General features: G+C 32.6%; 1 protein-coding gene across 2 annotated transcripts; it reads right to left on the bottom strand.

The window, feature by feature from the left end:
* Positions 1 to 682: 682 nt before the first annotated feature.
* LOC132748697 (uncharacterized) lies at positions 683 to 23,487 on the bottom strand. 2 transcript variants are annotated; one of them, XM_060738312.1, is made up of 11 exons: positions 23,292 to 23,487; positions 14,450 to 14,586; positions 14,015 to 14,168; positions 10,112 to 10,229; positions 9,447 to 9,643; positions 8,019 to 8,173; positions 7,570 to 7,732; positions 7,178 to 7,271; positions 6,685 to 6,745; positions 6,193 to 6,238; positions 683 to 2,898 (listed from the first exon to the last, which is right to left on the bottom strand). In XM_060738312.1, the coding sequence occupies exons 1-11, from the start codon at positions 23,368 to 23,370 to the stop codon at positions 1,574 to 1,576; spliced, it is 2,529 nt and encodes an 842-aa protein (XP_060594295.1). In that variant the 5' UTR covers positions 23,371 to 23,487; the 3' UTR covers positions 683 to 1,573. The 2 variants fall into 2 exon arrangements, with proteins under 2 accessions (XP_060594295.1, XP_060594296.1); XM_060738313.1 differs by lacking the exon at positions 23,292 to 23,487 and adding an exon at positions 16,905 to 16,923.
* Between the last annotated feature and the right edge of the window lie 4,283 nt (positions 23,488 to 27,770).

Raw genomic sequence — 27,770 nt, 5'->3', positions numbered from 1 at the left:
ACCTTTAGATTGGTCAAAGCTTTTAAAGATGGGAAATATTGTCTATCAAAGATGACTACCGTTTATCTAAACGAAGACCTTACAACCTCGGTTACTATAACAAACATTGCCGCTGTAAAGGTTATAGTAAAGCAGGATGCAAGCATGTCAGTGAAGGAAATGGCTAGTTGCACTGGAATATCAGAAGGCAGTATGTATTTAATTCTGATCAAGCGTTTTGGTTCTAAGAAACGATTAAAAACGATTATACATTGCCACTAGGACCATCAGTACAATGAAGACGTTGTATACGAGTTTACTTTATGCCAGTGAACGCTTTGTTCATCTAGTCACACAATCATTGGACAATTCTACAAGAATTTTGTATTGAAAGAAGTGTAAGCTTTTACAAAAAGAAAGGTCCATGAAATGGATGGCCAGGAGTCCATCTTAAACATAACACAAAAACAAGATTGTTTAGTCTTTCTTGGCGTCTGAAATTGTTAAAGTTGTAAACCATACGCCGTATTGTCCTGACTGAAGTCCCTGTGGTTTCTTTTATTCCAGGGATAGAGATAAAATTATGCATTTCGGAAGAGGAGGAATACTTTGAAGGTTTCAAATAGAAAACATTTAAAACATTTAAAACGTAACAGTTACAAAATTTGAACCCAGTGCCAAAACATATTGATTGACTCTCGTAGAACATTATTTGAACACAGTTTATTGCCTTTATTGACACATTACATGTAAATATAATTATATAAACATGCATATATTGTGAATGATAATGATATTTATATCGGTTTGTAAATTCTTTAATTAATAGTAAAAACAATTCAGAAGCAAAATAAACATTACGTATACATATGATAACATAAGATAATATACAATAAAATGAAATAATACAGAGATTGTAATATTTACTTATTGTTTTAAATGACTGCTAGAATGGTTGTTTCTATTACTTAAAACAATATCGCATAAGCCCAATTTTTTCCCTTCCATTATACGCAATTAGAACTTTCATATTTTGTTCAATAAACATGTTAACTACACGTGGCCCTCTAATGTTGAGTTGTTAAAACTTCGAATCCGCTAACGAATCCAAATCCTGCCAGACCAAACACGTGTGTAATATGTGTAATCTTTTAAACTTGCGTGCGTCCCTCGTGCACAATCTCCATCAAACCGAATCTGCAATTTTCATATAAGTTTGATGTTTTTCGAGGGATTTCCCTTTTACCATAAAAACAATTGTCTGTTCCTTCTACCATCCGTACAATTGTATTTTATACTAGTAAATAACTTTTGATCAGTTCACTATTTGAACACAGATATATCAATGTTTAACGTATAACGTTCATGTTATATATTAAACGTGTAACTTAAGTTGCTGCTACAGCCGTAATTTTATAAGTTTGTTTCAATTGGTATAAGTCTTGGTATCAAAACATATAATATCTGTTGCTAATTCTTCTGCGGCTGTTCCGTCAAGCCTTCATATAGTTTTTGCTGGATATTAAATTTTCCGTTGTGCTATCATCAATAAGCTTATTACACTTAATTCAAGCGCGTCCTTGTGCGCAAGGTATCACATTAAATAACTTTCTTCTGGTATAGCTGAAACATAATCATTTACCATATGTTCCGGGAGCAAAAGATTATTTTCTTCTTTTGTCATTGCAGTAACGTAATCGTGTACATTATTTTCCGGTATCAGAATATCATTTTCCTCTTCTGACATTGCGGAGACGTATTCATGTTTATTATGTCCCGGTATCAGAACATTTTCTTCTTCTGGTAAAGCAAATTCATAATCGTGTACATTATGTCCAGGTGTCAACAAATTATTTTCTTCTTCTGACACTGCGGACACGTAATTATGTACATTATGTTTCGATTTCTTTTCTTCTTCTGGCACAGCCAAAAGATAATCTTGTATATCATGTCCCGGCATAAACGAACTATTTTCTCCTTCTTGTAAATTGCACAGATAATCTTGTACATAGGTTTTCGGTGTAGAAATATTATTTTCGATGACAGACATAGTAGAGACATATTCATCTTGCACATTATTTCCCGGAATCAAAACATCATTTTCTTCCCCTGGCATGGCAGAGACGTAATCATGTACATAGTTTCCCGGAATCAAAACGTTATTTTCCTCTGGAATGTCGAAGACGTAATCTTGCACATTATGTCCTGGCATCAAAACATCATCCTCTTGTTCTGGTAAAGCGGAGACGTAATCTTGAACATCATTTCCCGGTATCGAAACATTGTTTTCCTCTCCAGGCATAGTGGAGACGTAATCATGGACATCATTTCCCAGAATCGGAACATTGTTTTCCTCACCAGGCATAGCGGTGACGTAATCATGGACACCATTTCCTGGAATCAAAACATTGTTTTCCTCTCCAGGCATAGTGGAGACGTAATCATGGACATCATTTCCCAGAATCAAAACATTGTTTTCCTCTCCAGGCATAGTGAAGACGTAATCTTGTATGTTTTGTTCTGTTCTCAAAACGTTATTTTCTTCTCCGGGCAAAACGGAGACGAATTCTTGTACATTTATCCCCGGTATCAAATCCTTTTTCTCTTCTTCTGGCAAAGCGGAGACATTATTTTCTATATTTAGCCCCGGTATCAAAACGCTATTTCTTTCTCTTGTCACAAGGTGGACATTATCATTGCATATTTTATCGTCACACGCTTTTATGCAATCATTTTCATTTTTGGTTAACTGGTGACCTACCTTCTTTGATAGAATACAGTTGCTGTTGATTGTTGTATTATTTGAGTGATTGTTGTTAACATTTTTCTTCAAGAGTTTTTCAGTACTATCAGATGATGTACTTCTTTTTCCGGCAAAAGACAAGAAATACCCACTGTCACTTATGTTCTCCTGGTCATCTGTGGTATGATAAAAATACAGTATTGGTCGTAAAGTTCTAATACACGTGTCAGTAAAGGTAATCATTTTGCTATTTTTTTAACTTAAGACATCTTCAACTAATGTTATTGCCAGCAATTAAACATACTCGTTTCTATCATCAATAAATGGTCTATTATATTTACATGTTATGTAACACTATCTATCTTATATGTAATTGATCGCAATTTTGAATGATTTCTTTTTCATGCATACACTTAATCATAAATCCTTGTGTACAATATATTTCAAGTTGTAGTGATTATTATAATATTCCTCGTCACCGACATCATTCATTCACACGATCACACTATTGACCAACAAAAGTAATATGAATTTATGTTGAATAAAATTAAAGTGTATAAAACTATATATCTTGTACAAAAATTATTGTTTAAATTTTAAAAAGTATACTTCCAAAATGCTTACAGTATGAAATAAATATGATAATTTATTGCCTTAAAAGCGAATGGCGCATGCTTAAAAAAATAGCAAAATAATATTTTGTTCCGGAAACATTTTATATTGTTTACGTACATTATTCATGTGTATCTAATAAATAACAGAGACATTCTATGTTACAACTTTTTCGGGAATCAACTATATAATAACGGAACCAATATTATTTTACTGTTGATAAATCTTATTAAAATATTTCATAAGATATAGATTTATTCCCTTTAAGCTAATTGAACCCTCAAAGTCACTGTTTCAGAGATATAAGATACACTTCTCTTTCTTTATTGAGGGATTTTGTTATTTACTGCAATATTTTTTGTCTTAATCGTTCTTTAATACACTATAGTATAAAAAATGACCCTCTCGTTTCAAAGTTGTTCCTATGATATTCACAGTATATAAACGATTTGAACCCCAACCGGATCTTGTGAGGAGATGTCAGTGTCAGCCATTTTCTGACGCTTGACTTATTTGATATATTGGTATTTATATTGATACTTATGGACGTTAGGTTATTAAATCTTTATTTATATCGTAGAGGAGAAACTTTGTTAAACGTTTAAGTTATGCAAAATATAAATGTTAGCATTAAAGCTATAAATAATCGAAACTCACGAGCTGCTTTCAGGTGATCAACACTGAACACGAACAAAATCCGTCTTATTTCAAGGTTTATTTAGTTAAACATTGAATTGTGATATCGAACTACTAAAATAATCAATAACAAACGATAATTTAGTCATCTGCAAAAGATATTGCTGTATTTTGAACATTAAATTAAGAGTTTAACCAAGGAGGTCAATTCCGTAAACGGAACGTTACTTGCTGGTGATTGTGAACCCTACTTGTGAGCTTAAGAATTTTATCTGTACCCTGACTTGTGAGTATTTTTAAAGATTTAATGGAGCGAACGTTTATTATTTAACGTATTTATTTGTTTATTGACAGGCAAAATGGAAGAATTCAGTTGTCTTCATTGCCCCCTTTCTCTTCAACAAAATTCGGAAACACTATTGTTCACAATTTTGACACAAGAACAAAAGCTTAAAATAACAATTTCTCAGTTTGACAACAATAACAGAAACATTAAAATCATACCCCAAAGACTTTAGAATTGTTCAAAAAGAACTGAAAAAAATAAAAAAAGGACTTTCAAAGCAAATGATATTACAAAAATAGTAAAAGTTTCAAGACAAGAATTAAGGACTTTAAAAATAATCTCCAATCAAGAAATGTCAAAAAATCAAAACGCCTGTTAAAGATGTTCACAAATCGACAAAAGTAACGTTTTTAGTACAGATGACGAAGAGTTTATGTTTAAACTTGGTGTCAACTTATTCCACAGATCCCACATTTAAGTTATGTTTTCAGGGGAGTGTTTGTTACACGAAAGCTACTATCAACCCTCAACTACAAATGATTCATCCAAATCCATATGCAATACATGTATATGGCAATTTATAGAAAGGAACTGGATTTTAAGATCACTCATGATAGCCAGAGTACTATTCAAGTTGTGTGAAAAGAAAACTTACAGGTTGTCTGAGACACTGGCAAGACTGTAAACTATAGAAATAAACTTGCAAGAGTGAAAACTACCTTTTAGACATTTAACAACAATATGCAGGAAACTCCTTAAAATGATTTATTAAGAGTGACCCTAGTCGTGCATGTCAGAAATAGAAATTCAAGGCATTTATGAGAATATAAAACAGTGTTTCAAAAAGCATAATGAAATCAACGGTAGGTGTAAAGCTTTCAACATGTTGAAATACTAGTAAGTAAGCTGCCAAAAAATCCTTTGATGATCTTTCGAGGAGGGGATTGATATGGGACGTTATATAACGGTCACGTCAAAACTAACAACAATGTCGTTGAACTTAATAGTAAAAACGTTTATATTACTTATGTTATATCTTAGCTTTAAATCTTTTCAAAGAAAAATGAATGGCAAATGAAGATAAGATTTGTTGGTTGATAATTCCTGTCAAGAAATAATTTTCTTTCTAATTCGTATCACCAGCTCTTTCCTTGGAAAGTGAAAACATGATGAAGGTCCATTCATGTGAAGTATAAGTTACTTATTTAGAACTACAAGATGTGTCATCCTCTTGTGAAACAATAACTTCATATTCTGCAAGATATAATTTGGAACATAGGACAAAAACAATAAAATCATCAAAAGTGACTCGCAAGTTATAGTTCAGTGAAAACACAAGTAGGGTACAGATCATTAAAATTGTTTTAGCAAGACGGGTACAGTTATCAGAAGGTTCGCCTCTATTATGTACTATGTTTTTATTTATATTCAAAGATATCCACACAAGTGTCTGTGCGGTAAGATGAGGAAAGACAATAAAGTTAAGATTCAGATATGAGTTATAGTGAAATAAAACAATTTCAGGCATAAATTTGCTTGTGTAATCGGAGTGTGTTGACATAAACAAAACACGAAGCGAAGAGCACAACGTTTTATGCGCATAAATTTAAAGAAGCTGGTTATAGATATATCTATAAGCAAAGAAAAATATTTCTTAATATAATTCAGATGTTTACATACCGTCACAGATTAAATGCAAGCCGTCTTAAAACGTTTTATGGGTCACCCCGTCTGTTTGTACTGAACTGATGTTGAGATCTTCTCACAAGATCCGGTTGGGGTACAAATCGTTTATATACTGTGATATTATAACTCGTTAAGAGGAACGAGGTAAGATAAACCGGAAAGTGTTAAATAATGTGTGACGCAATACAATAAATGAATTAAGATGAATACACATGGAGGATCCGAGGAAGAATAAAACATAGACCGATACCTTCAGGTTCAATGATGTCAGTCCCTATCTCGTCATTATGTTCATCCTGGAATTGTTAAATACAATACACTATATCATAGCTTTATTCAAGTAAAACAATGCTGTATGCAGAAAGACATTATGTAAAATTCTAGAAAAGGACCTTACTTCTAATCAGTGCAAACATTTCGCGCACATAAAGTTCAATCAATCCCTCGGCCAAATAAGGTAACATTATATTTAAGTATAACAGATATAATTAGAATACTTGTTAACATTGGAGCTGATTTGATAGAATGCTGTAATTAAGTTATCATATCGGCATACCTATCCATGTGGTCTGGCTTTGTTCCTAGATATTTAGAACACATAATCATTCATGAATATTTACCATTGATAACTTTGGTTTTCAAACAATAGGAAAGGTTTGAAACACACGGCAAATGCCTAGCAGAAGAGCAGAGTAGCTTTACAAAATATATAATATTACACATATATGTTAAAAATCCATACCGGAGTTGCAATCCTGTTTCTGTCTTTAAACACTGTATACTTTCTCCGCCCATAAAATGCTCTTAAATGATATGAATTAAACATATTTGTATTGTCTTGTGTTATTTATTGGATAATACAAGATGACATATAAGGACGTCGAGGCAGTCAAATTTCCTTACTTACAACCACGTTTCCCTTACTTTTTTCTCTTAACAATAAAAGCTTTTAAAAGAATATTTCTAAAGCTATAAGACTATAAATTATGCTAAATATATTTGTCTTATTAGGTACCGTCTCTGCTTTAAATAGCCTCTTTATTTTGCAAAAGAGTCTGATAACTTATACTTTTGTGGAAAAACTTTTTAAAAAACTGTTATTAAACTACATTGTATTATATTGATATATATTGTTGTATAAGACACATATGTATATGGGTATATTAGACAAATGTCACAGGGTGAGAAATAAGTGCAGTCCCAATTTTTGCAAATCAATTCATTAATAAACTTACAATACAACAACTAGACAACAAACTACCACTACAGAGACCGTCGCTCCGGTAACCTCAGCAACAGCTGCAAATTTCACGTCTAATTTTTGGATGCCTAAAATATAACATAGATTAAGGGGACTCCATTGAGGTTTTTCGACATGACGGAACTTGAAATAGTTTTGAGATTTCAGTTCCAATACTAACATGAAATATATAAACTATTTATGACAAGTGAGAAAGTACACTTATTTCTAGAATTATATTGATACAATCTTAATTAGACATGACTTAAAACTAAACGAAGTTAGTATGTCTCAATCAATCACATGTACTTTCTGGAAAAAAAATGTAGTTGATACAGCTTGTAAAACTAATCACATTATATTTAGGCATAAAAAGATAAGAAGTACCTGTACTGTTAGTGACAAATGAAACTATGGTACTGATGTTACTCCAGTATATATCTCTAGTAGCGGCTGAAGGTTTGGCTTGAACAGTAACAGTGTAATTGGTGGAAGGTTTTAGACCAGTTATAACCATGTGCTCGTCAACGCTTGAGCTGTTTAGTTTATACTGAAAAAATTTCAGTTACAACATTTTGTAGGATACAATGTTGATTTGACGGTTTGAAACATTAGTTACAAAACAAATAATGAACAAAAAAACCCGCACAACAAAACAGACTTCTCTCTCACAACCTTTCCTGGCGTAACACCTTTCATTATTATTATTATAACAGAGATCAATTATATTCGGAGAATGCTGTAACAATACTAAGAATACCCATTCCATCAAATAGATATCTCCATACGCTTTAAACTTTTATTTATTTATTTATTTATAACAGAAATCTACTTACATAGTCTTCTTGGTGCAAGTCCGATGTTACTGTAATTCTATAGTCTATTTGAACATCATCTTTATAACTGAGTCCTTTTGGGCACACCCAGTGAAGTTCAACACTAGTTCCAGTCACTTCTGTAAAATGTACGCTTCCAACGGGAGCTGGTTTAACTGAAGGTAGGAAAAAAGTCTAGTTCTAGTATGCTAACAACTACAACATAGCGGGCGTTGCGTTTTCTTCGTGCTAACTAGTGATCAGCATACTGGGGCCCGTGGTTCGAGTCCGGCTGCTGTTTGAAATGCCGTTGCACTGATTGGTTGCATGACATAAAATATTTATCTATATTGGTGATGCCGTTTATTTTATGTTGTTGTTGTTGTTGTTGTTGATGATGATGATAATGATGATGTTGATGGAGATGATGATGATGATGATAATAATGATGATGATGATGATAAATAAGGACTACACTTGATCCTGTTCCTTAACATAGGTCATCGATGAACCATATATTTAACAAAACAATCTTACGTAATCTTGCTTTGAGCAAATAGAAAATACTTCCCTCAGCTGTAAACAATTTTGTTAAAAGTCTCTCTGATATTTTCAATCTCATTCAGACATTGAAACTTTTATATAACCAAGTGCACAGGTTGATATGCGATATGAAAAGATCAGAGGGACTTTGCACAAAGTCTGAAACAGTCAAGTAAAATGCTCACTATTAGGGTCGGAATTTTCCGCCATAAACTTTGTTCAAGCCCATCTGTTGTCGCCGCGTGGAAACACATATAAGAACGCTCCAGAAATTTGTGCCATGGGGACGAACCAGCAAGTATTATTTTTTAAAAAATTACAAATTTTCATCTTCCAAACTAAAGATATTGGTAAATTTTGTTGACATTTACTTAAAATGAAATTCAGATTCAGAATGCTAAGAATACGTTACAGAGCATTCAAGATTTACATTAATCACTTCTTGTCTTTTTATATGCTATTTGACGGACCTTATCAAACACTCCAAAACAATTTGAAAAGAAAGTAATTGATTGTGATTCTGTCACTTGAAATATTAATAAATACAGACTTTAAGAAAATGAATAGACAACTAGAAGAAATTTATTCATAAATGTCATAAAAAGCACTATACTATATCAATAAAATAACAAATATTTTCAAACCAAACTATGAATAAATTATATAATTTGAATTTTCACGATTCTGAACATACAGCATCAAAGGCATATAAATGACAATGTGAAAGTAATATATGAATGTGACTTCTTGAGGAAATCGTACCATTACATTAATTTACACATTGTCTTAAGTATTTTGACCATAATGCTATTAGAAATGATTATGAAATCTTATTCCTTCATTCAAAACTTAACAAAATCATGAGTGGCGACTTTTAAAGTTTGCATCAAAATTAATCTTGTTTACCTATGTTATAAGTATTTTCAATCTTTATGTAACTTGAGTTCTCGCCCAGTTTATTTCGTGTCTCAACGCAAATTTCATATTCAACATTGGGTAGAAAAGTGTACTCAGAAGGTTCATCATTTTCGCTATCTAACCAGCACGTCCCCTCTGCAATGTTACAGTTTGATCTTCTTAAAGTCGTCCAATTATGCCAGTTCCTATTTCAAATAAATCGTTCAGTTTTTAGCATAAGTTTCATATTCGATAATGATACAATAAATATATCTGGAATAAAACTGCATTATTACAGCTAGCTTGCTTTTATTCTTTATCACAAGCTCATTAGACTTATAAACATTAAATTTCAAATTATTTATTTGAGCCATACTAATTGAATCAATTGCTGCAAAATATAATGTTTGAAAACAGTTTCTTATGGGACATGATATATGACTGGCATACCAGTTAGATATGTAACGTAGAAAACACCAGGAATGTTGAGACTATTAAAGCCATAATGCAATATCATTTACTTGTGTTCTATGTCTGCGAAGTAAATATAAATAAAGAAATTTGAATTAAAAATCAGTAAAAGTAGAATGTCTTGTAACTTTTGATAGATTCGTTATAATGACAAAAGTAATGAATGTGAAAGCTAAAAATAAAAGTGCTGACAATACACTTACCTTTTGAATTTCATTTCCGTGTCTGTAGGGATATTGGTTTCAAACAATTTGAAATAACATTTCAACGCAGTAAAATTATAGGTAATACAAAATAGATCTGTGGGCGCTCTAGGGCTTTCTGAAATGGATAATTTATTTCTCATTCCATTTGCAATAACTGGGGATCTTTACAAACATTTATGCAATGTCTTTGACAAACTCGGTTTTATACTTCAACTTCCATATCGACATATAATCGAAAATATATATATTTAAAATGATAAAAAAACTTGAAGAACAAGATTGCACTCTAAATGATGTTTCTCTGAAATGGCGCGTGCTTTGTTCGAGAACTCAGTCTAAATCGATTACTCATAAAACATCCCATGACAACTATGCTTCGGGTTCAGGGATTGCCAATGGATGCTAATTAAAACTTGCATTTTGACATTCAGAAATTAGTTGTTTACAGATGTTATAGAATATTTTAAAACATCAATTCCAGCGGTTAGTTGTGTCTTTGAATGTGCTTTATCGATTTTTTAGGTAACTATACTGGCATGGTTTTAAAAATCGAGTGGGGTCGAGGTGCGAAACGACGTCCGACCAAGCAAAATACGATATTTTAATGTCGGTTTGTTTTTAAAAAACGGTTTATGTGGGGACAATAATGTTATTGTCAACGTCTAGTGATGTCATTTAGCAAATATTTGATATATACCTTAACATAATATACTGAGAATTACACTACAGTTTTGACATGTACTGAACTAATGACGTTCAGACCATTTGGCATATGCAAACCCAGGAAACCCTTGTTTACATAAGAATTTTTATCACAATTATACTAACAAGACTACTACTATCAGCAATACCTTAAATAAAATTGGACAATCTGACGCAGCTATCTCGTAAACATTAACATCAGAATAAGACTTACGAGCATAACATATTGCACCTTAAAATAAGCTCAACAAAACATTCTCCTCAAAGTTGCTCATTACTTTGTATTTCATGAAATTATTCTATGCTGATTTTATAATAAAACTTTATCATCAACAATAGCGTCATATATTTATCATAAAAAAAGACTAAACATTTAAAAGTACAAGCATAAATATCAATTAGGTTCATATTCATTTAATGGGACATTGGTAGCATATAAATTCACACCCTTGTTTTATATGTGTTATTGTACATACATGAAGATACACATCGTTACCAGATAGAATTACAAATAACGATAGAATTACAAATATACATATTATTCTCATTGAGTCCATATAAAAATCATCCTCCAAATCTGCCTAAAGTTCAGATCTACTAAAGTTTTTTTTTCTATCATGTAGCGTAACGTTAGTTAGGAGCTGATTTTATTAATCTGATTGCAAGCAATCTACCTTATTGTACTTTAAAGCACAAAGTTAACTATGATTTTACCCTACCAATTTAGATGATTCTTTATTATTATCAATAATTTTATGTAGAATAAATAAAACAAGAGGGCCATGATGGCCCTGACTCGCTCACCAGAAACAACTGCTTTTCAGTGTTGGAATGTCAATATATTCTAATATTAAATTTGAGCATAGAATATGTTTAAATAATAATTTGAAGAAATGCCATGACCTGGGGCATATAAGCTTTAGCTTAAACGGGGCTAATCAAATCAATATGAGCAAACTTGATAAAAGACTCACTAAGAATGCTACAAAGTTTGGTGATCATCTCTCAATTATTTCAATAGGAAATGATGTTCGAAGGTTTAGTTCTGTAGAAATACACATTTAAAGGTATTTCTATTTTTAGCTTAAGTGGCCCCTAAAAGGGGCCAATCAAATTCAAATGAGCAAACTTGATAAAAGACTACGAAAGAATGCTACAGACAAAGTTTTGTGATCAGCCATCAATTTGTTCTGTAGAAGAAGATATCTAAAAGTTTTTCTATTTTTAGCTAAAGAGACCCCTTAAAGGGGCTTATCAAATTAATATGAGCAAACTTGATAAAAGACTACCCAAGAATGCTACAGACAAAGTTTGGTGATCACCCATCCGTTAGTTCTGTAGCAATAGACATTTAATGGTATTTCTATTTTTAGCTTTAGCGGCCCCTAAAAGGGGCCAATCTAATTAATATGAGCAAACTTGATAAAACACTATCCAAGAATGCTACAGTCAAAGTTTGGTTGTCATCCATCAATTAGTTCTGTAGGAGAAGTTGTTTAAAGGTTTTTCTATTTTTAGCCCTTGAGACCCCTAAAAGGGGCCAATCAAAATAATATTAGCAAACTTGATAAAAGACTTCCCAAGAATGCTACAGACAAAGTTTGGTGATCATCCATCAATTAGTTCTCTTGAAATAGACATTTAACGGTTTTTCTATTTTTAGCTTTAGCGGCCCCTAAAAGGGGCCAATCAAATTTATATGAGCAAACTTGATAAAACACTACCCAAGAATGCTACAGACAAAGTTTGGTGATCATCCATCAATTAGTTCTATAGGAGAAGATGTTTAAAGGTTTTTCTATTTTTAGCATTAGAGACCCATAAAAGGGGCCAATCAAAATAATATTAGCAAACTTGATAAAAGACTACCTAAGAATGCTACAGACAAAGTTTGGTGATCATCCATCTATTAGTTCTGTAGAAATAGACGTTTATAGGTTTTTATATTCTTAGCCCTAGAGACCCCTAAAAGGGGCCAATCAAATTTATATGAGCAAACTTGATAAAACACTACCCAAGAATGCTACAGACAGAGTTTGGTGATCATCCATCAATTAGTTCTATAGGAGAAGATGTTTAAAGGTTTTTCTATTTTTAGCATTAGAGACCCATAAAAGGGGCCAATCAAAATAATATTAGCAAACTTGATAAAAGACTACCTAAGAATGCTACAGACAAAGTTTGGTGAACATCCATCTATTAGTTCTGTAGAAATAGACGTTTATAGGTTTTTGTATTCTTAGCCCTAGAGACCCCTAAAAGGGACCAATCAAAATAATATTAGCAAACTTGATAAAGACTACCCAAAAATGCTACAGACAAAGTTTGGTGATCATCCATCAATATGTTCTCTAGAAATAGACATTTAACGGTTTTTCTATTTTTAGCTTTAGCGGCCCCTAAAAGGGGCCAATCAAATTTATATGAGCAAATTTGATAAAACACTACCCAAGAATGCTACAGACAAAGTTTGGTGATCATCCATCAATTAGTTATGTAGGAGAAGATGTTTAAAGGTTTTTCTAATTTTAGCCCTAGAGACCCCTAAAAGGGGCCAATCAAAATTATATAAGCAAACTTGATAAAAGACTATCTAAGAATGCTACAGACAAAGTTTGTTGAACATCCATCAATTTGTTCTGTAGAAATAGACATTTATAGGTTTTTCTATTTTTAGCTATAGCGGCCCCTAAAAGGGGCCAATCAAATTCATATGAACAAACTTGATAAAAGACTACCCAAGAATGCTACAGACAAAGTTTGGTGATCATCCATCCATTAGTTCTGTAGAAGAAGATGTTTAAAGGTTTTTCTATTTTTAGCCCTAGAGACCCTTAAAAGGGGCCAATCAAATTAATATGAGCAAACTTGATAAAAGACTACCCAAGAATGCTACAGACAAAGTTTAGTGACATCCATCAATTAGTTCTGTAGAAGAAGATGTTTAAAGGTTTTTTACTATTTTTAGCTCTGCTGACCTCTAAAAGTGGCCAATTGGGATGACATGACCAAATTCAAGTGTGACTGTCATAACGATGCTACACACCAAATATGAAGTAAATCTGCCCAGTAGTTTCAGAGAAGAAGACAATTGTTGACGCATGACGACGGGCGCCGGAGCATCCCCCTTTGATACTAATAGCTCACCCTGAGCCTTCGGCTCTGGTGAGCTCAAAAGTAGAATGTATAACTTTTTACCTCCAACACTTATGTTCACAGATGAGTATATTGTACTGTTATAAACGCAGCTGTAAAGTCCGCTGTCGTCAAAGGTTGTTTGATGAATCGTCAGTGCAACTGATTCATTTTCCTCAAAATGAGTTAAACTTTTCGTTCCAAATTGCTTACTTCCCTTAACAAAAGAAAAACAAATGTAAGTTCAAGTAAAGAAATTTCAGCAATCAGTTGTTTATTTCGACTGTTCCTGACAGTGGTATAGTTAGCTTGCATTAATCAATTTATGTTGATATTATTGCTTTTCCTTTTATTATCATTCAGATTTGTTTAAATTATCCTGGCAGTATAACAAGATGAACTAATACATCCGAAAAATTGCTAGCTTATTAACATGTATATAAAACATGTATATAAAAGATTAATTCAACGAAACAGTAGTACATTAAAGAAGCTTACCTTATAAACCGACACGTCATTGATAGCAACATTATCAAAACAATCACTGATGTTGTGTGCCATGTTAACTGAGCAGTTCACTTGTAGGCTTTCACCGGTCGCGACGGTTACATTGTCTTTAGGAAATATCTGAAAACCTGTAAAATAATAATAGACCAGTAACTCTAAATACTCCGTGCTTGTTTTAGGTTAGTGTCAACCTGTTGACCTGGTCCCGTGCTCACTAAAAAGATCAGGATCCTGATCAAATGACCCTGATTTTATTTTCATTGTTTAATGAAATTAAAATTGATCGTATTTCTCTAGAATTAAATGGTCAATAAACAAAATATACAAACATGCTGATATGCTCAGAATCAAGCATATTTAAGGGTGATAAAACAATACAAAAAATAATTGGATTCAAATAAGGATATATTTTAGAATAAGGATCAATATTAAACAACAGCAGTAACTAGCCTTTATCTTGTTAAATTAAAAATGAAGTCATTTTAAAAACATGCTATTACAAGTACAATTCTTACGAAAGCCTAATAGTGTCAAATGAAATAAAAAAATAAAAATGCAAAGGCGTTATAACGCGAATAAAGGCGTTATTACGCGAATCAAAAGGCGTAATAACGCGAAAAAAGGCGTTATAACGCGAATCAAAAGGCGTAATTACGCAAATCAAAAAGCGTAACAACGCGAAAAAATGAGTAGCAACTTAAATAAAGGAGAAGTAACGCGAATAAAGGCGTTATAACGCGAATCAAAAGGCGTAATAACGCAAAAAAGCGTTATAACGTGAATCAAAAGGCGTAATAACGCAAATAAAGGCGTTATAACGCGAATCAAATGGCGTAATAACGCGAATAAAGGCGTTATAATGCGAATCAAAAGGCGTAATAACGCGAATAAAGGCGTTATAACGCGAATCAAAAGGCGTAATAACGCGAATAAATGCGTAATAACGCGAATCAAAGGGCGTTATAACGCGAACCAAAAGGCGTAATTACGCAAATTAAAAGCATTATAATGTCAATGTTATACCATAGTTATACTTATCAAATGGCCTAGTGACGCGAGAAAAGAAGACCAATATTGACCGGAATTTATTGCTCACGATATTAACTCGTATAGAATAATATAATTTACATTTACAATAACTATCATTCCATTTGCACAGTAATAATGCAAACTATTTGTCATAAACTAATGAAGACTCTTTAATATTTGCCAATATAAGGTGACTTGGTGACTTATTGGACTGGACGTAAATACAGTTACTCTGAATTCACATGTATCACATAATTGATTTTACACATGTCACTACAGTAAATAAATTTCTTTTCTTTTCTTTTGTTTTGTTTTCTTATCTTATCTTTTTTATATCTCATCTTATCTTATGTTATATGTGCGTCATATGTTCAATTATCTTCAGATATATCCTGTATGATTACCTAATATTCTGTAGTATCTTCTAATTATGTGAATGTCGTTCCTAATTACGCTATAGGTGATAGGCTATAGGTAACAAGATTTGGAAAAACGTATTAAGTTAGTCAAATTAGGGTGAAAGTATATCTTAATTATTGATACGTATGCCTTAATGGGTGATAGTGTTTCTGTTAAGTTACAATTATAGGAGACATACACATATAGTTAAAAACAATGACACCCCTGGGGCGGGGCCAGTTTTGACCCCAGGGCTTTTATTTGAACAAACTTTGTAGACACTTACTAGAAGATGCTTCATGCCAAATATCTAAGCTCTAGCTCTTAGGGTTTTTTAAAAGAAGATATTTAAAGTTTTTTCTTTCGGTCGCCATGGCAACCAGAGTTCTGCATGGAATTAAATTTTTAAAGGTGACCACCAAAGGAACATTCCTGTGAAGTTTGGATGAAATTGGCTTAGTGGTTTATGAGGAGATGTCATTTAAAGTAAAAGTTTACGGACGGACGGACGACGGACGAAAAGCGATCACAAAAGCTCACCCTGTCACTTTGTGACAGGTGAGCTAAAAAGTGTTTCACAAAGATCTCTTGTTTAAATATGAATAAACTTATTACATATAAGATTTCTAAATATGTAACTATAGGCACATTATAACAAAAAATCATAATCACGACGAACAGTACATTATTGATTCCAGTTTATACGAATGCAAATAACTGAAACACAATACTCTTCATAACATGATACCCGTTTTCCATAAACTTCTCATACCCGACGAAACCGGCAGATGAATTTTGTGGACGTATTCTGTAAACAATTAACACTTGTCCTATCAGTAGCTTAATTCTAGTATCTGCTTTAACCTTTAGTTAAAAAGACCCAACTTTCGAAGAGCTTTTCTCAGGACCCATTGATGACGTCGGTGTTGGTTAACCATTTCGGTTTCAGTTTTAATTTATGGTCATTAACATTAATACTTATACGGTTTTTTCACTGAAACTTCATATGCAGACGCACCTTGATGAGTTCAACCTATCACACCATTATTTAGGTCGAAAGGTCAAAGGTCACTTGGGCCTGTAATATATAAACATACAACTGGTCATTGCAGCAAAGTGCATTGGCCTAAGAACTTCAAAATTTGTACATAGATGCACATTGATAGGTTCTACAATCTACCTACTTTACAGATAAAAAGGTCAAAGGTAAGGATCACAGGGCTCTGTAATAATAAAAGATAATCTTGCCATTAGATCAAAGTTTATTTACCTATTTACCTAGGAACTTCAAACCTTGTATGAAGATGCACTTTAGTGAGTTCTATCTGAAATACTTATATTGAGGTCAAAGGTCAAGATCACTTGAATCTGTGACAACAATTTTCAGGTCAAGAGCTCAGAGGACAAGATCACTGAAACCTGTAATAAACCAGACGGAACTGCAAAGACTTCATACACTTGTTCATATCAAAATGTTAATTAAGGTCAGAAAATTGTAAAATTATGGTCAGCAAAGTTTTACCCCATTTTTCCTTAGACTTTAATTTGCAGTTAACGCTTTTAATAAGGTTAATAACATTTTCTCAAAAAGTATCACACATGTATATTCTTTAAACTTAATGTACTTGTTGTAGCACTTGTACATACACTATCAAGATTGAAAGGACAAAAAAAAAATTGAAAAATATTTCAAATCATTTTTATTGTGCAAAATGACCAATAAATGAATAGCAGTTAATGCACATTATACCTCATACACTATTTTTTTCTTTCTTTACATTTTTTATAACGTTAAAATGATACCGCCACCACCTCTGGACATGACAAATCATCTTAGTAATATGTTTTATGATTTTATATGGAAAGAAAATGTTAAGAAAAAAATACTGTTTTGGTCAAGGACTACTCAGGAGAAGGTTTAAAATTTTAAATATAATGGCTTTGAATATGATTAAAGCTGGTTCAAAAGAATTATTAGCGTAATTTGATATGCAAAATTATTTAAAAATATTACATAGATAAAATTGCAAAATACATTACAAACGTTTATAAAGACACCTTTAAAATGTAGCTATAGATAACTACCCTATAGATAACGAATCTTTTGCAGATCTACTATTGTTTTATAACAAAGAAAGCTATTTGGCAACAAAGTAGACTTAATTTGGTGTATATATTACATTCTAACACTCCTCGTGATTTTGCACTATAGACAAATAATAATCAGAGCACAGAAGGCGCGGAATTTGTTTGGGTCTCAGAATGTCAGAAAGGTGAAGGTTGTGAGGTTATAAACCAATTTTGTTTTTGTATAGTACCATCAATGCTTTCCAGTGTTTTAACTGTAGTAAATTGGATATAAGTCTAATTGCAACACTGATATTCAATTCAATGTTTATTTGACTTAAACAATTTGAAAAAAAGTTGCCTTAATTAACTGGGATTTGAACTCCAGAAATATTGATTCGTAATTACGAAAAAGTAAATCATTTTTACGAAATATTAATTCGATATTACGAAATATTAATTTCCATCTAAGTTGCCATCTATTCCTATTTCAAGTCAATGCCTTAAATAGTTATCGTGTAATGTTCTGGACCAAAGAATTATTGTAAAATTAAATAAAGGGACATAATTCAAAAAGGACTATGTAGAGTTATGATTACTGGACTCCTAGTTGCCATCTATTCATATTTAAAATTTCAAGTCAATCTGTTAAGTAGTTTTCAAGTAAAACCTCGGACGAAAATGTTGTACGGAATGGCTGACGGACGGAGGGATGGACGGACGGACAGAGACAAAAACCATATCCCCCGCCTTTCATATATGGGTAAGCAATCGACAACCTCTTTACAACATGAAGAGAGAGCGTGCTAACCAGATCTAAGTACAATGTGGCTTTAACCTTCAACCTACTGATCTCAGTATCGGAAGGTTTTTTTCTTCTAACAACCATGGACAATCACGATACATATACATTGTATGCAGTAATGAGAACAACAAGCAAAATCATATACTTAAGTAATTGGCCTGACATAGAGTTTGAATTGAAGATCATTGTGAGCTTGACATAGAACCTACTAACCTCACAACCAACAGGCGTAATTTACAAGTCTGTATCAACCTTGCCACCAAATATAACGATTATAAGCCTTATGCTCTCAAGTTATTATATTTGTGTTTAAAGGGTTTTTGAATGATAAGACATTCTCAATCCAAAACATCCCTTTGTTCTCCTTTTTCCCAACAACTGGCAAAAAAAAAAATGTTTTAATATAATTTCTGAGACAATTAATCTTTTCTGATATGTTTCTTCAAAAAAAGTTACAGGCTAAATTATACTTTTTGTTTCTCATACAAATAAGTAAAACAGGGCTGGCCTCCAGATTTTCACAGAAAAATATATTTCAATAAAATTTATATATGGGCACCGTGCGATCATGCAAACATGATATTTTGTTACAAAACTCAATAAAATCGACAAAACGAGTTTTTTGTCCGTGTCTCGATTTGAACCCCTGGGACCCAATTTTAACAAAAAATTTCCAGCGCCTGTACCATCATGGTGTCGCGGAAACTCAATTAACAAGCGATTATTGGCCAGGTTGCACTGGTGCAAACCCGGGTTATAGTATGGTGAATGTCGGGCGGCGGTCGGGCGGTCTGGGAAAAACTTTTCGTAACAGTTTTCTCAGCAACTACTTATCACAGCCTCTTGATATTTGACATACAGCATTGGCACGTTGTCCCATACTGTGGGATTCGATTTTAGGTCTGTCGCTCATCCACTTCCTGTTTACCGACATTAATGGTCAGTGGACATTTTTTTTCATAACATCACAGCATCATGATATTTGTTATGCATAGGCCTTTTCTGTCTTTGACCCATTTTTGTTAATTTATAGAACAAAACAGAACTCTCCCCTCTTTAGATAAAATATAAAGTCAGTAAAGGTAGCAAGCTATTGAATGGACAAGAAAGAGGTTATTGTGTCTATTGTAATTCTGTTTAATCACAGAATTTATTTCGAAAAAAAAATATATATTAATTCGTAATTACGAATTAATATTTCGTTAAAACGAATTGATATTTCGTAATTGCGAATTAATTTTTCGTAAAAACAAGTTAAGTTCGGCGAAACACTGTGTAATTTTAATATCACCCTAGAGGCTCCATACTTTAACAGTACACTAAAAAAATGCCTTAAATAAAAAAACCATATCTTGGACATAACGAGCCTTTACACGCTTAAAACTCAAATAGGGTTATATAGAGTCTATTCGTTGCCAAAAATCCAGCAATGCATACTTCGGTTCTACTAAACAGATTAGTAAAAATCTAATTGTCGCTCCGAGAGTTACATACTGCACTGGTATTAAGCATTTTGATCATCTCGATTTGATAAAATGGTTTAGCTGTAAACATGCAACTTAGATAAATTGCAAACTGTATCTATAAATGTATAACTTCAAATTTGTGACATGTAGAAATGTAAACGATAGAACGTACACAATACATTTAATGCTGTGCATATGTAACTGCATCAACTTGACACACTCAGGTTTACAACACCACACTTTCCTTTTACATTCTAACGCGATTAACATTTGTAAGCGATTTTGCAACTTCCATATATGGAATTATCACGAAATGAACGAAAATTAATAGGCGGAGCCAATTTTCACGAAAGCAGAATATAAAGAGAGGTAACTCTTGCTGGTACAAAAATATTTCAAATTATATAGAAAAAGTTATAAATTTCTGCATTACAGTTGACTTTGAACATCCTCTGATTTTGTTAAAACGTATTCTAGTACAGGATATTCAAGTAATGCAAAATTGGTTAAGATATAATGTAACAATGTAACAACGTTTGTACTGATTATGAGCATAATAATATGCAAAAACTAAAGTTGGTGAATTAACATAAGTGAATGTTTCCCATATATAATGAAACACACCTCTTTGAAAAGGTTTGAAGGCTCACAAACCGTATCGTTCATATCATTCACGGTAATACAATGCATACCCTTTACATTCAGCAAATATACTGAACCAAAAAAGAAACTTTCTCCAAGTTTGAATGTAGGTATGTAAGTACAGTTTTTCAATCCTTTTGAAACTCGATTTTTAATAAACATATCGGGCTTTTATACGGGGATTAGCTGACCGATTTTGCAAACAAAACAAGTTTTACAAGCTACTACATGTATATAAGTGTGTACATCTAAGTGGTACCATACTTTGCGAAAGTTTCCTTTTTTGGTTCAGTTTAGTACTAGAATGAGTCATAAGATGTGATATCAAATATATGTAAGCTGACGTAGGTTAAGGTCTTTTTATGCATTGTACTGAATCAATAGCAACTCTAAAATCTGTTTATACATGCTGTCAATAGCTGTTGTCTATCTGATCAAAAGCAGTGAACTATTTTTATATACATGAAATACTACACAGAATATTTATTAAGATTTGTAAGTGATGGCTTTCTAAGAGATAAAATAAACAAGAAATACATAAATTGATAATTAACATACATACCTTTGGACTCATTTAAATATTATCCTTGAAAAACAAAATGGTAGATATGGGAAAATATATCTATACAGTATGGTACAAATAAAAAGTTATGTACGAAAGGGTACATACAACTGGTTTTAATTTTACTATTGTTAAAACTTTTTTCTTGTCAAGTCATACGCTAGAATTAAGGTTACTAATGTAATAGTAAATGCTACTACTAGGAAAGACAACAGCCAGAATTTGGTCTGTATTAGTAATTAGTCGTATCAAAATCTCTATCAGATGTCGACTTGAAAATTTGAAAGTGATAAGGTAGCAGCTTAACTGTAAATGTTACTCATTCCTATGAAAATTGGAATACCATCAGTAAAATATATTTATCGTTGAATATAGCCTTATTAATAGTTTTTACTTCCTTGAAAAATATTTATCCTCAGGCAGTAAGTAGCCTGGTGAGTATTTTTAATTGTTTTTTTTTCAGTTTCTTTTGCTAGGAAATGTGGTAAGTACAAAGTTATAAAACTTATATGCCTATAATCCTTTAAAGTCCGCTGATGTTGATTGTATAAAGGCATAGAATGGCAATCATGCAAGTGAATTATGTTTGGTGAGTAACTAAACACCTAAAAGATGTGGTAAACGGACTTGTCACCGACGGTAAATACCGAAATCGGAGCGGATAAATGCGTTTATTTACGATGATATAGTGGGCGGGAAAATGGGCGGAGCTTATTTTATCTCCTATTGAAAAACGTGTAAAGCTGTATTATGCTGATCCGAATCATGATGGTTCGACAATGTAAAGCTAAGAATGTAACTTCTGTTTTACACGAACAATGAGTATTCGAACACTTGGTATTGCTACTATCAGCAAAGCAGTTAATGTTTTGTCATTTAACAAAATGTATTTTGTTGAAATGCATGTTTACAATGTTAAATCGGCAAACTCAATCCAAGAATGCAACATTGGAGTTTACATACAAAGAAATTCTATTGTATTTTGTCCGTTAACAAACTGTTCAACTCAGATCAACAAGGCTGGACTTTTGGCAACGAATAGCCTCCATAGGGTTAAGTATCGCATAACGATTTAATTCTGACACTTAGATATCTAACTATATAGTTTAAACATATTTTATTGCATTATATACATGTTTACAAACATATTATACAAATAATGAGTATATATCAAAATGCAAATGGGTTGGGCAATAAGTTTTTACAATATTAGATTAAGCCCTTCCCAGAAATTAATATTACAAAAGAAAATACTTTAAGGCAACAATGATTATTTTTAACATGCATATAAACTTTAAAATATGTATTTCATTTTTGAACAGTTCATTTATTCATTAAAATTTAATGTACAATTTTGATTTTGAAGTGCGATCCATCCACAGGTTGCCATCCCGATCTCATTGTAGTTTTAAAATAGTTGAAGTTTGGTTTTTGGGGAAAGATTGGTAATGAATATTTGTTATTTAAGTAAGTTAGATTAGAACAAATAAGCCGATATAAATGACAAATTTTAGAATAAAAACAAAATTAAAAGTCAAATATTATCAAAACGATGGGTCGTCTTGATAAATTTTTGAACTGATTGGAAAATGACAACGTTACCTTCGTATTCTAAATTTTCACGACGAAACAATAATGTGTCAATGTTTAATGGATGATAAGATCGGGTTTCTCGAAAGAGTATTATTCGTTGTTCGACGTAACGATTACATTTGAAAAAGAAATGCTCGGCATTTTCAATCACACTATCACATTGACAAAACTAACTAAATAGAATATAAAGATGAAACATATCAAGATTTAAGATAAAATATATCTTCATTTATAGTCTTTAATGAGTTATACATTGTATAATAAACTTACACTGCCTTGCAGCAACAACAGTAAAACCATAACAAAAAACAAATATCCAGAATTTTAATCCCATCCCGTACATTTTCATGATTCACAATGATGTGGAGTTTCGGTTTTGGTATTTGATCTAGTATATAATAATATCCGCATGATCGCGGTTTACCAAATATAATTTAACGGTGTGATTCTGTATTGAGTTTAACCTTATTCCTACTAAAAAAAGACATATACGTGTATCTTATAGAATATGTAACAAAAGTAGCTTAAATATAGGATTGAATCTATAATATATTGTACAACCTAGTTGTATATTAAATGTCAGTGTAAATAAGTTTATTACACTGTATATGTAAAACTGGAGTAGGAAGGGGAATGGGAATGATGATAAATCAGAAAAGAAATCAAATTTAAAAGAATTTTACCGTAGAAGTAAGTGTAGAAGACTGTATCTTCTAAATTAAATTTCGAACAGTAGTTTCAAATTCAGTACAAAATGTAAATGAATTGCAAGAAATGAGTCATCATTAAATTGAAGACGATAGCAATAAAATACCTTTTGGTTGTACTTAAATTCTGAGAAATCGTGTACGCTAAGAGCATCGAAACACGAGGCTATCTGATTTCTACGTATGGGCGTAGCCCCCGAGAATATATCAGATTGCCAAATGTTTCAAACGATGTTCTCTTTCTTTTGTATCATTGGCAAAAATAACATCACGTTCCCTGTCACAATATGAAACCCAAGAAAAGGGTAACCAATAAACGAGCATCTAAATATGATATTCTATCGCTAGTCACAATATGTAAACCCCAGAAGAAAAAAAATGAGCCAACCATTGGGTATGCTCTAGAGTGCGGGTTACTACAATCGGAACATCCTCGGCTATTATTCATATCAGTCCTTATCCGAAGACTGACGGAAAGGGCCGAAAAAATGCGATTGCGGGTAAGTAAGTTAACGCACTGTGCATGTATTTGTAGACACATTTTCAACAGAAAGAGTTGAAAATATGTCAGACTTAACTCGAATACAAATGCAATATCATTTAATTAAAATATGTTCATTAACATGAATTATCACATGTTCTGACCTCTTTGTTTTCAGAACGATTATTAACTTCGATTTCATATGTTTTATCAATCTCTATAGTTTCTTTATATGAAGAATGAAATAGGTTTTTCTCTTTATAACAAAATACAATTCCATATTTTACGGACATCCACGTCCGACGTGGTGCAAATGAAATTCTTAAAAAATCTTTTCCATTTTTATGGCAATTTTGGCCACAAAGCTAAAAAGATATCTTTTGCTTTTTTGATAAAAGCTGTTTAATACTTTCTACCGTCAACTAACTCATAATTGTCTATCAACATGTACATACAATATTGGGTGATGATTTTTTTTTATTGAGCACGCGTGAGAAAATAAATGTGGTCAATTTTTCATAGCAACGGACTGTTCGTTAATACATATCTCTCTTAAGATTTCTAAAAGAAGTATAGATTATGCAATTCAATTAGTTTATACGAGTATATCTTATACAAAAATGAGCACAATGTTATTATTATAAAGACAAAGGCCACAATAAAGCAATGCAAACGGCCTTGTACAACAACAGATCAGGTTCCGTTTCGGCAATACTGAAATTGTTCGTGATCTATATATCACCTGGAAACCTAAACCTAAAATCTAGTTAAATATGAGCTTGCGGAATATATTAGCTCGTGGTAGAAAACAGAAGGGGAGGTCAAAATATGTTATGCTGTTATATTTTTACATATAACTTATAGTACTACTTTTAAATATCACATAATCAGTCTAATCTCTGCCGACTTACACTTGCGTGTCTTCGAGATTACATATCTTCTAATAACTTGAAATTATTGTAATGACACCTGCATTTCCTTTAAGGCGAATCAAGATTTTGAAATGTGGTGAAAACATGTTGGACTTATGGAGTGCTGAAAAATGAGCGGCGAGTTGCATACCTTTACTAAATATATATGTATCTTTTTTGCGGGGAGTGAAGGAAATTGAATTAGAAACATGTATCAAACATATTCCAAATGAAAAATACTGCAGTTGCATTGTTTTAGAGAGGTTGGAGGGTTGTAGAGTATAGTGCTTATTGATATAAATAAGAAAAACACCTAAATCATTTGTTACACTGTAGTAACTTCCTGGTATTATAAACATGCACTACCTTTAATGATGATATTGTGTTACCATACAGAGTCATTCATCGGCCTTCCTATTTATATAAACAACACATCATTTTATAAAAGGTAAAATAGTTTCAGGTAAAAACATCTGATCGAGATTGTTATTGTGACATGTTTGGATCTATAAACTTGATCTTATATTAATTTAAGTTGATACCTTTTATAGTTCTCAAGTTATGTCCCGACATAGTTGAAAGTGTAAAAGTGAACAAAGGGCAATAACTTCAAAATTAGGCAAGACAGAGTTATGGTTCTTTTACACCTCATTTCTATTCAATGAGATCTATCTACCTACACAGTTTCTTGTTGATATCTCTTGTAGTTTCAGAATTATTTCCCGGACAAAGTTCAAAGTGTAAAAATGAACAAAGTGCAATAATTCCAAAATAAGGCAAAGCAGCGTTACTGTTCTTTTGCACTGCACTTCTACTCAATAAGATCTATCTACCTACAAACTTTCTTATTAATATCCCTTGTGGTTTTATTGTTATGTCCCGGACAAAGATCAAACTGTAAAAAGGAACAAAGGGCAATTACTCCAAAATTAGGGAAGTTAAAGTTATGGTTCTTTTGCATTGCACTTCTACTCAATGAGACCTATCTACCTACAATGTTTCTTGTTAATCCCCTTTGTCGTTTAAGAATTATGTCCTGGACAAAGTTCAAAGTGTAAAAATGAACAAAGGACAATAACTCCAAAATTAGGCAAAGCAGAGTTACGGTTCTTTTCCACTGCACTTCTACTTAATGAGATCTATATACTTACAAAGTTTCCTATTAATAAGCCTTGTGGTTTTATTGTTATGTCCTGGACAAATTTCAAACTGTAAAAATGAACAAAGGGCAATTACTCCAAAATTAGGGAATGTAGAGTTATGGTTCTGTTGCACTGCACTTCTACTCAATGAGATCTCATCTACCTACACAAAGTTTCTTGTTAATACCCCTTGTAGTTTTATTGTTATGTCCTGGACAAAGTTCTAAGTGTAAAAATGAACAAAGGGCAATTACTCCAAAATTAGGGAAGGTAGAGTTATGGTTCTTTTGCACTGCACTCCTACTCAATGAGATATATCAACCTACAAAGTTTCTTGTGTATACCTCTTGTTGTTTTAGAGTTATGTCCTGGACAAAGTTCAAAGTGTATAATAAATAAAGGGCAATATCTCCAAAAATAGGGAAGGCAGAGTAACGGTTCTTTTGCACTGCAAATTCACTCAATGAGATCTATCTACCAACAAAATTTGAAGTTGGTATCTTTTGTACATTCTGATTTATGTCTCCCACAAGAAATCTGCAACGGACACAGACCACCAGCTGACTCCATTATAGCCCCTTAACTTTATTTACCGGAGGTATAATAAACAAGAGGGTCAAGATGGCCCTAGATCGCTCACCTGACCCATTAAACTCATCCGAGCAATTACCTAGACAAGCATCCTGACCAAGTTTCAGGACAGTCGAGTCAAAAATGTGACCACTAGAGTGTTTACAACGTTTTTCCATATTTGGGCGGTGTGACCTTAGTTTTTGACCCCAGGTGACCCATATTGGCACTTGACCTAGAAGTCATCAAAACAAACTTTCATACCAATTTCAAGGATATTTGGATGAAAACAGTAGCCACCAGTGTTAACAAGATTTTTCTTTTTTTAAGCTCCTGTGACCTAGTTTTTTTATCCGAGATGACTAATGTTCGAACTCATCCGAGCAATTACCTAGACAAGCAACCTGACAGTGTTTTTGATGATTATCAAGTCAAAAATGTGACCCCTGGAGTGTTAACAAGGTTTTTCCATATTTTGGAAGTGTGACCTAGTTCTAGACCCCACGTGAACAATAATCGAACTTGACCTAGAAATCATCAAAACAAACTTTCATACCAATTTCCAGGATATTTGAATGAAAACAGTAGCCAGAAGAGTGTTAACAAGATTTTTCTATCTTTAGCTCCTGTGATCTAGTTTATCATCCGAGATGACCGTGTTCAAAATCATCCGAGCTATTACCTAGGCAAGTATCCTGATAAAGTTTGATGATGATTGAGGCAAAAATGTGACCGCTAGAGTGTTAATGAACAAATGTGGACGGATGACGGACATTTAATAATACTAAAAGCTCACCCTGAGCAGGCTCAGGTGAGCTAAAATGAGTTAAGAAATAATTGATAATGACAACAGTACACGAAGGGCATCATGCTTTCACAAAAGCTCATCTTTATACTATGATAACTTAAAAGAGATCAGTAATTGCTCAAGATCACTC

Source organism: Ruditapes philippinarum, unplaced genomic scaffold (genome assembly GCF_026571515.1).
Source record: "Ruditapes philippinarum isolate M1 unplaced genomic scaffold, ASM2657151v2 ctg7215_1_1_1_1, whole genome shotgun sequence".
NCBI lineage: Eukaryota > Metazoa > Mollusca > Bivalvia > Venerida > Veneridae > Ruditapes > Ruditapes philippinarum.
This window is presented reverse-complemented; position numbering and strand designations above follow the sequence as displayed.

Bases quoted from the DNA above. Each gene is read 5' to 3' on its own strand.
- LOC132748697 (XM_060738312.1), bottom strand. From the start codon at position 23,370: ATGAAAATGTACGGGATGGGATTAAAATTCTGGATATTTGTTTTTTGT. The intron at 14,169-14,449 runs GTAAGCTTCTTT...TCTTTTGTTAAG, and splicing joins ATGACGTGTCGGTTTATAAG to GGAAGTAAGCAATTTGGAAC. The intron at 2,899-6,192 runs GTATCGGTCTAT...ATCATACCACAG, and splicing joins TGACATCATTGAACCTGAAG to ATGACCAGGAGAACATAAGT.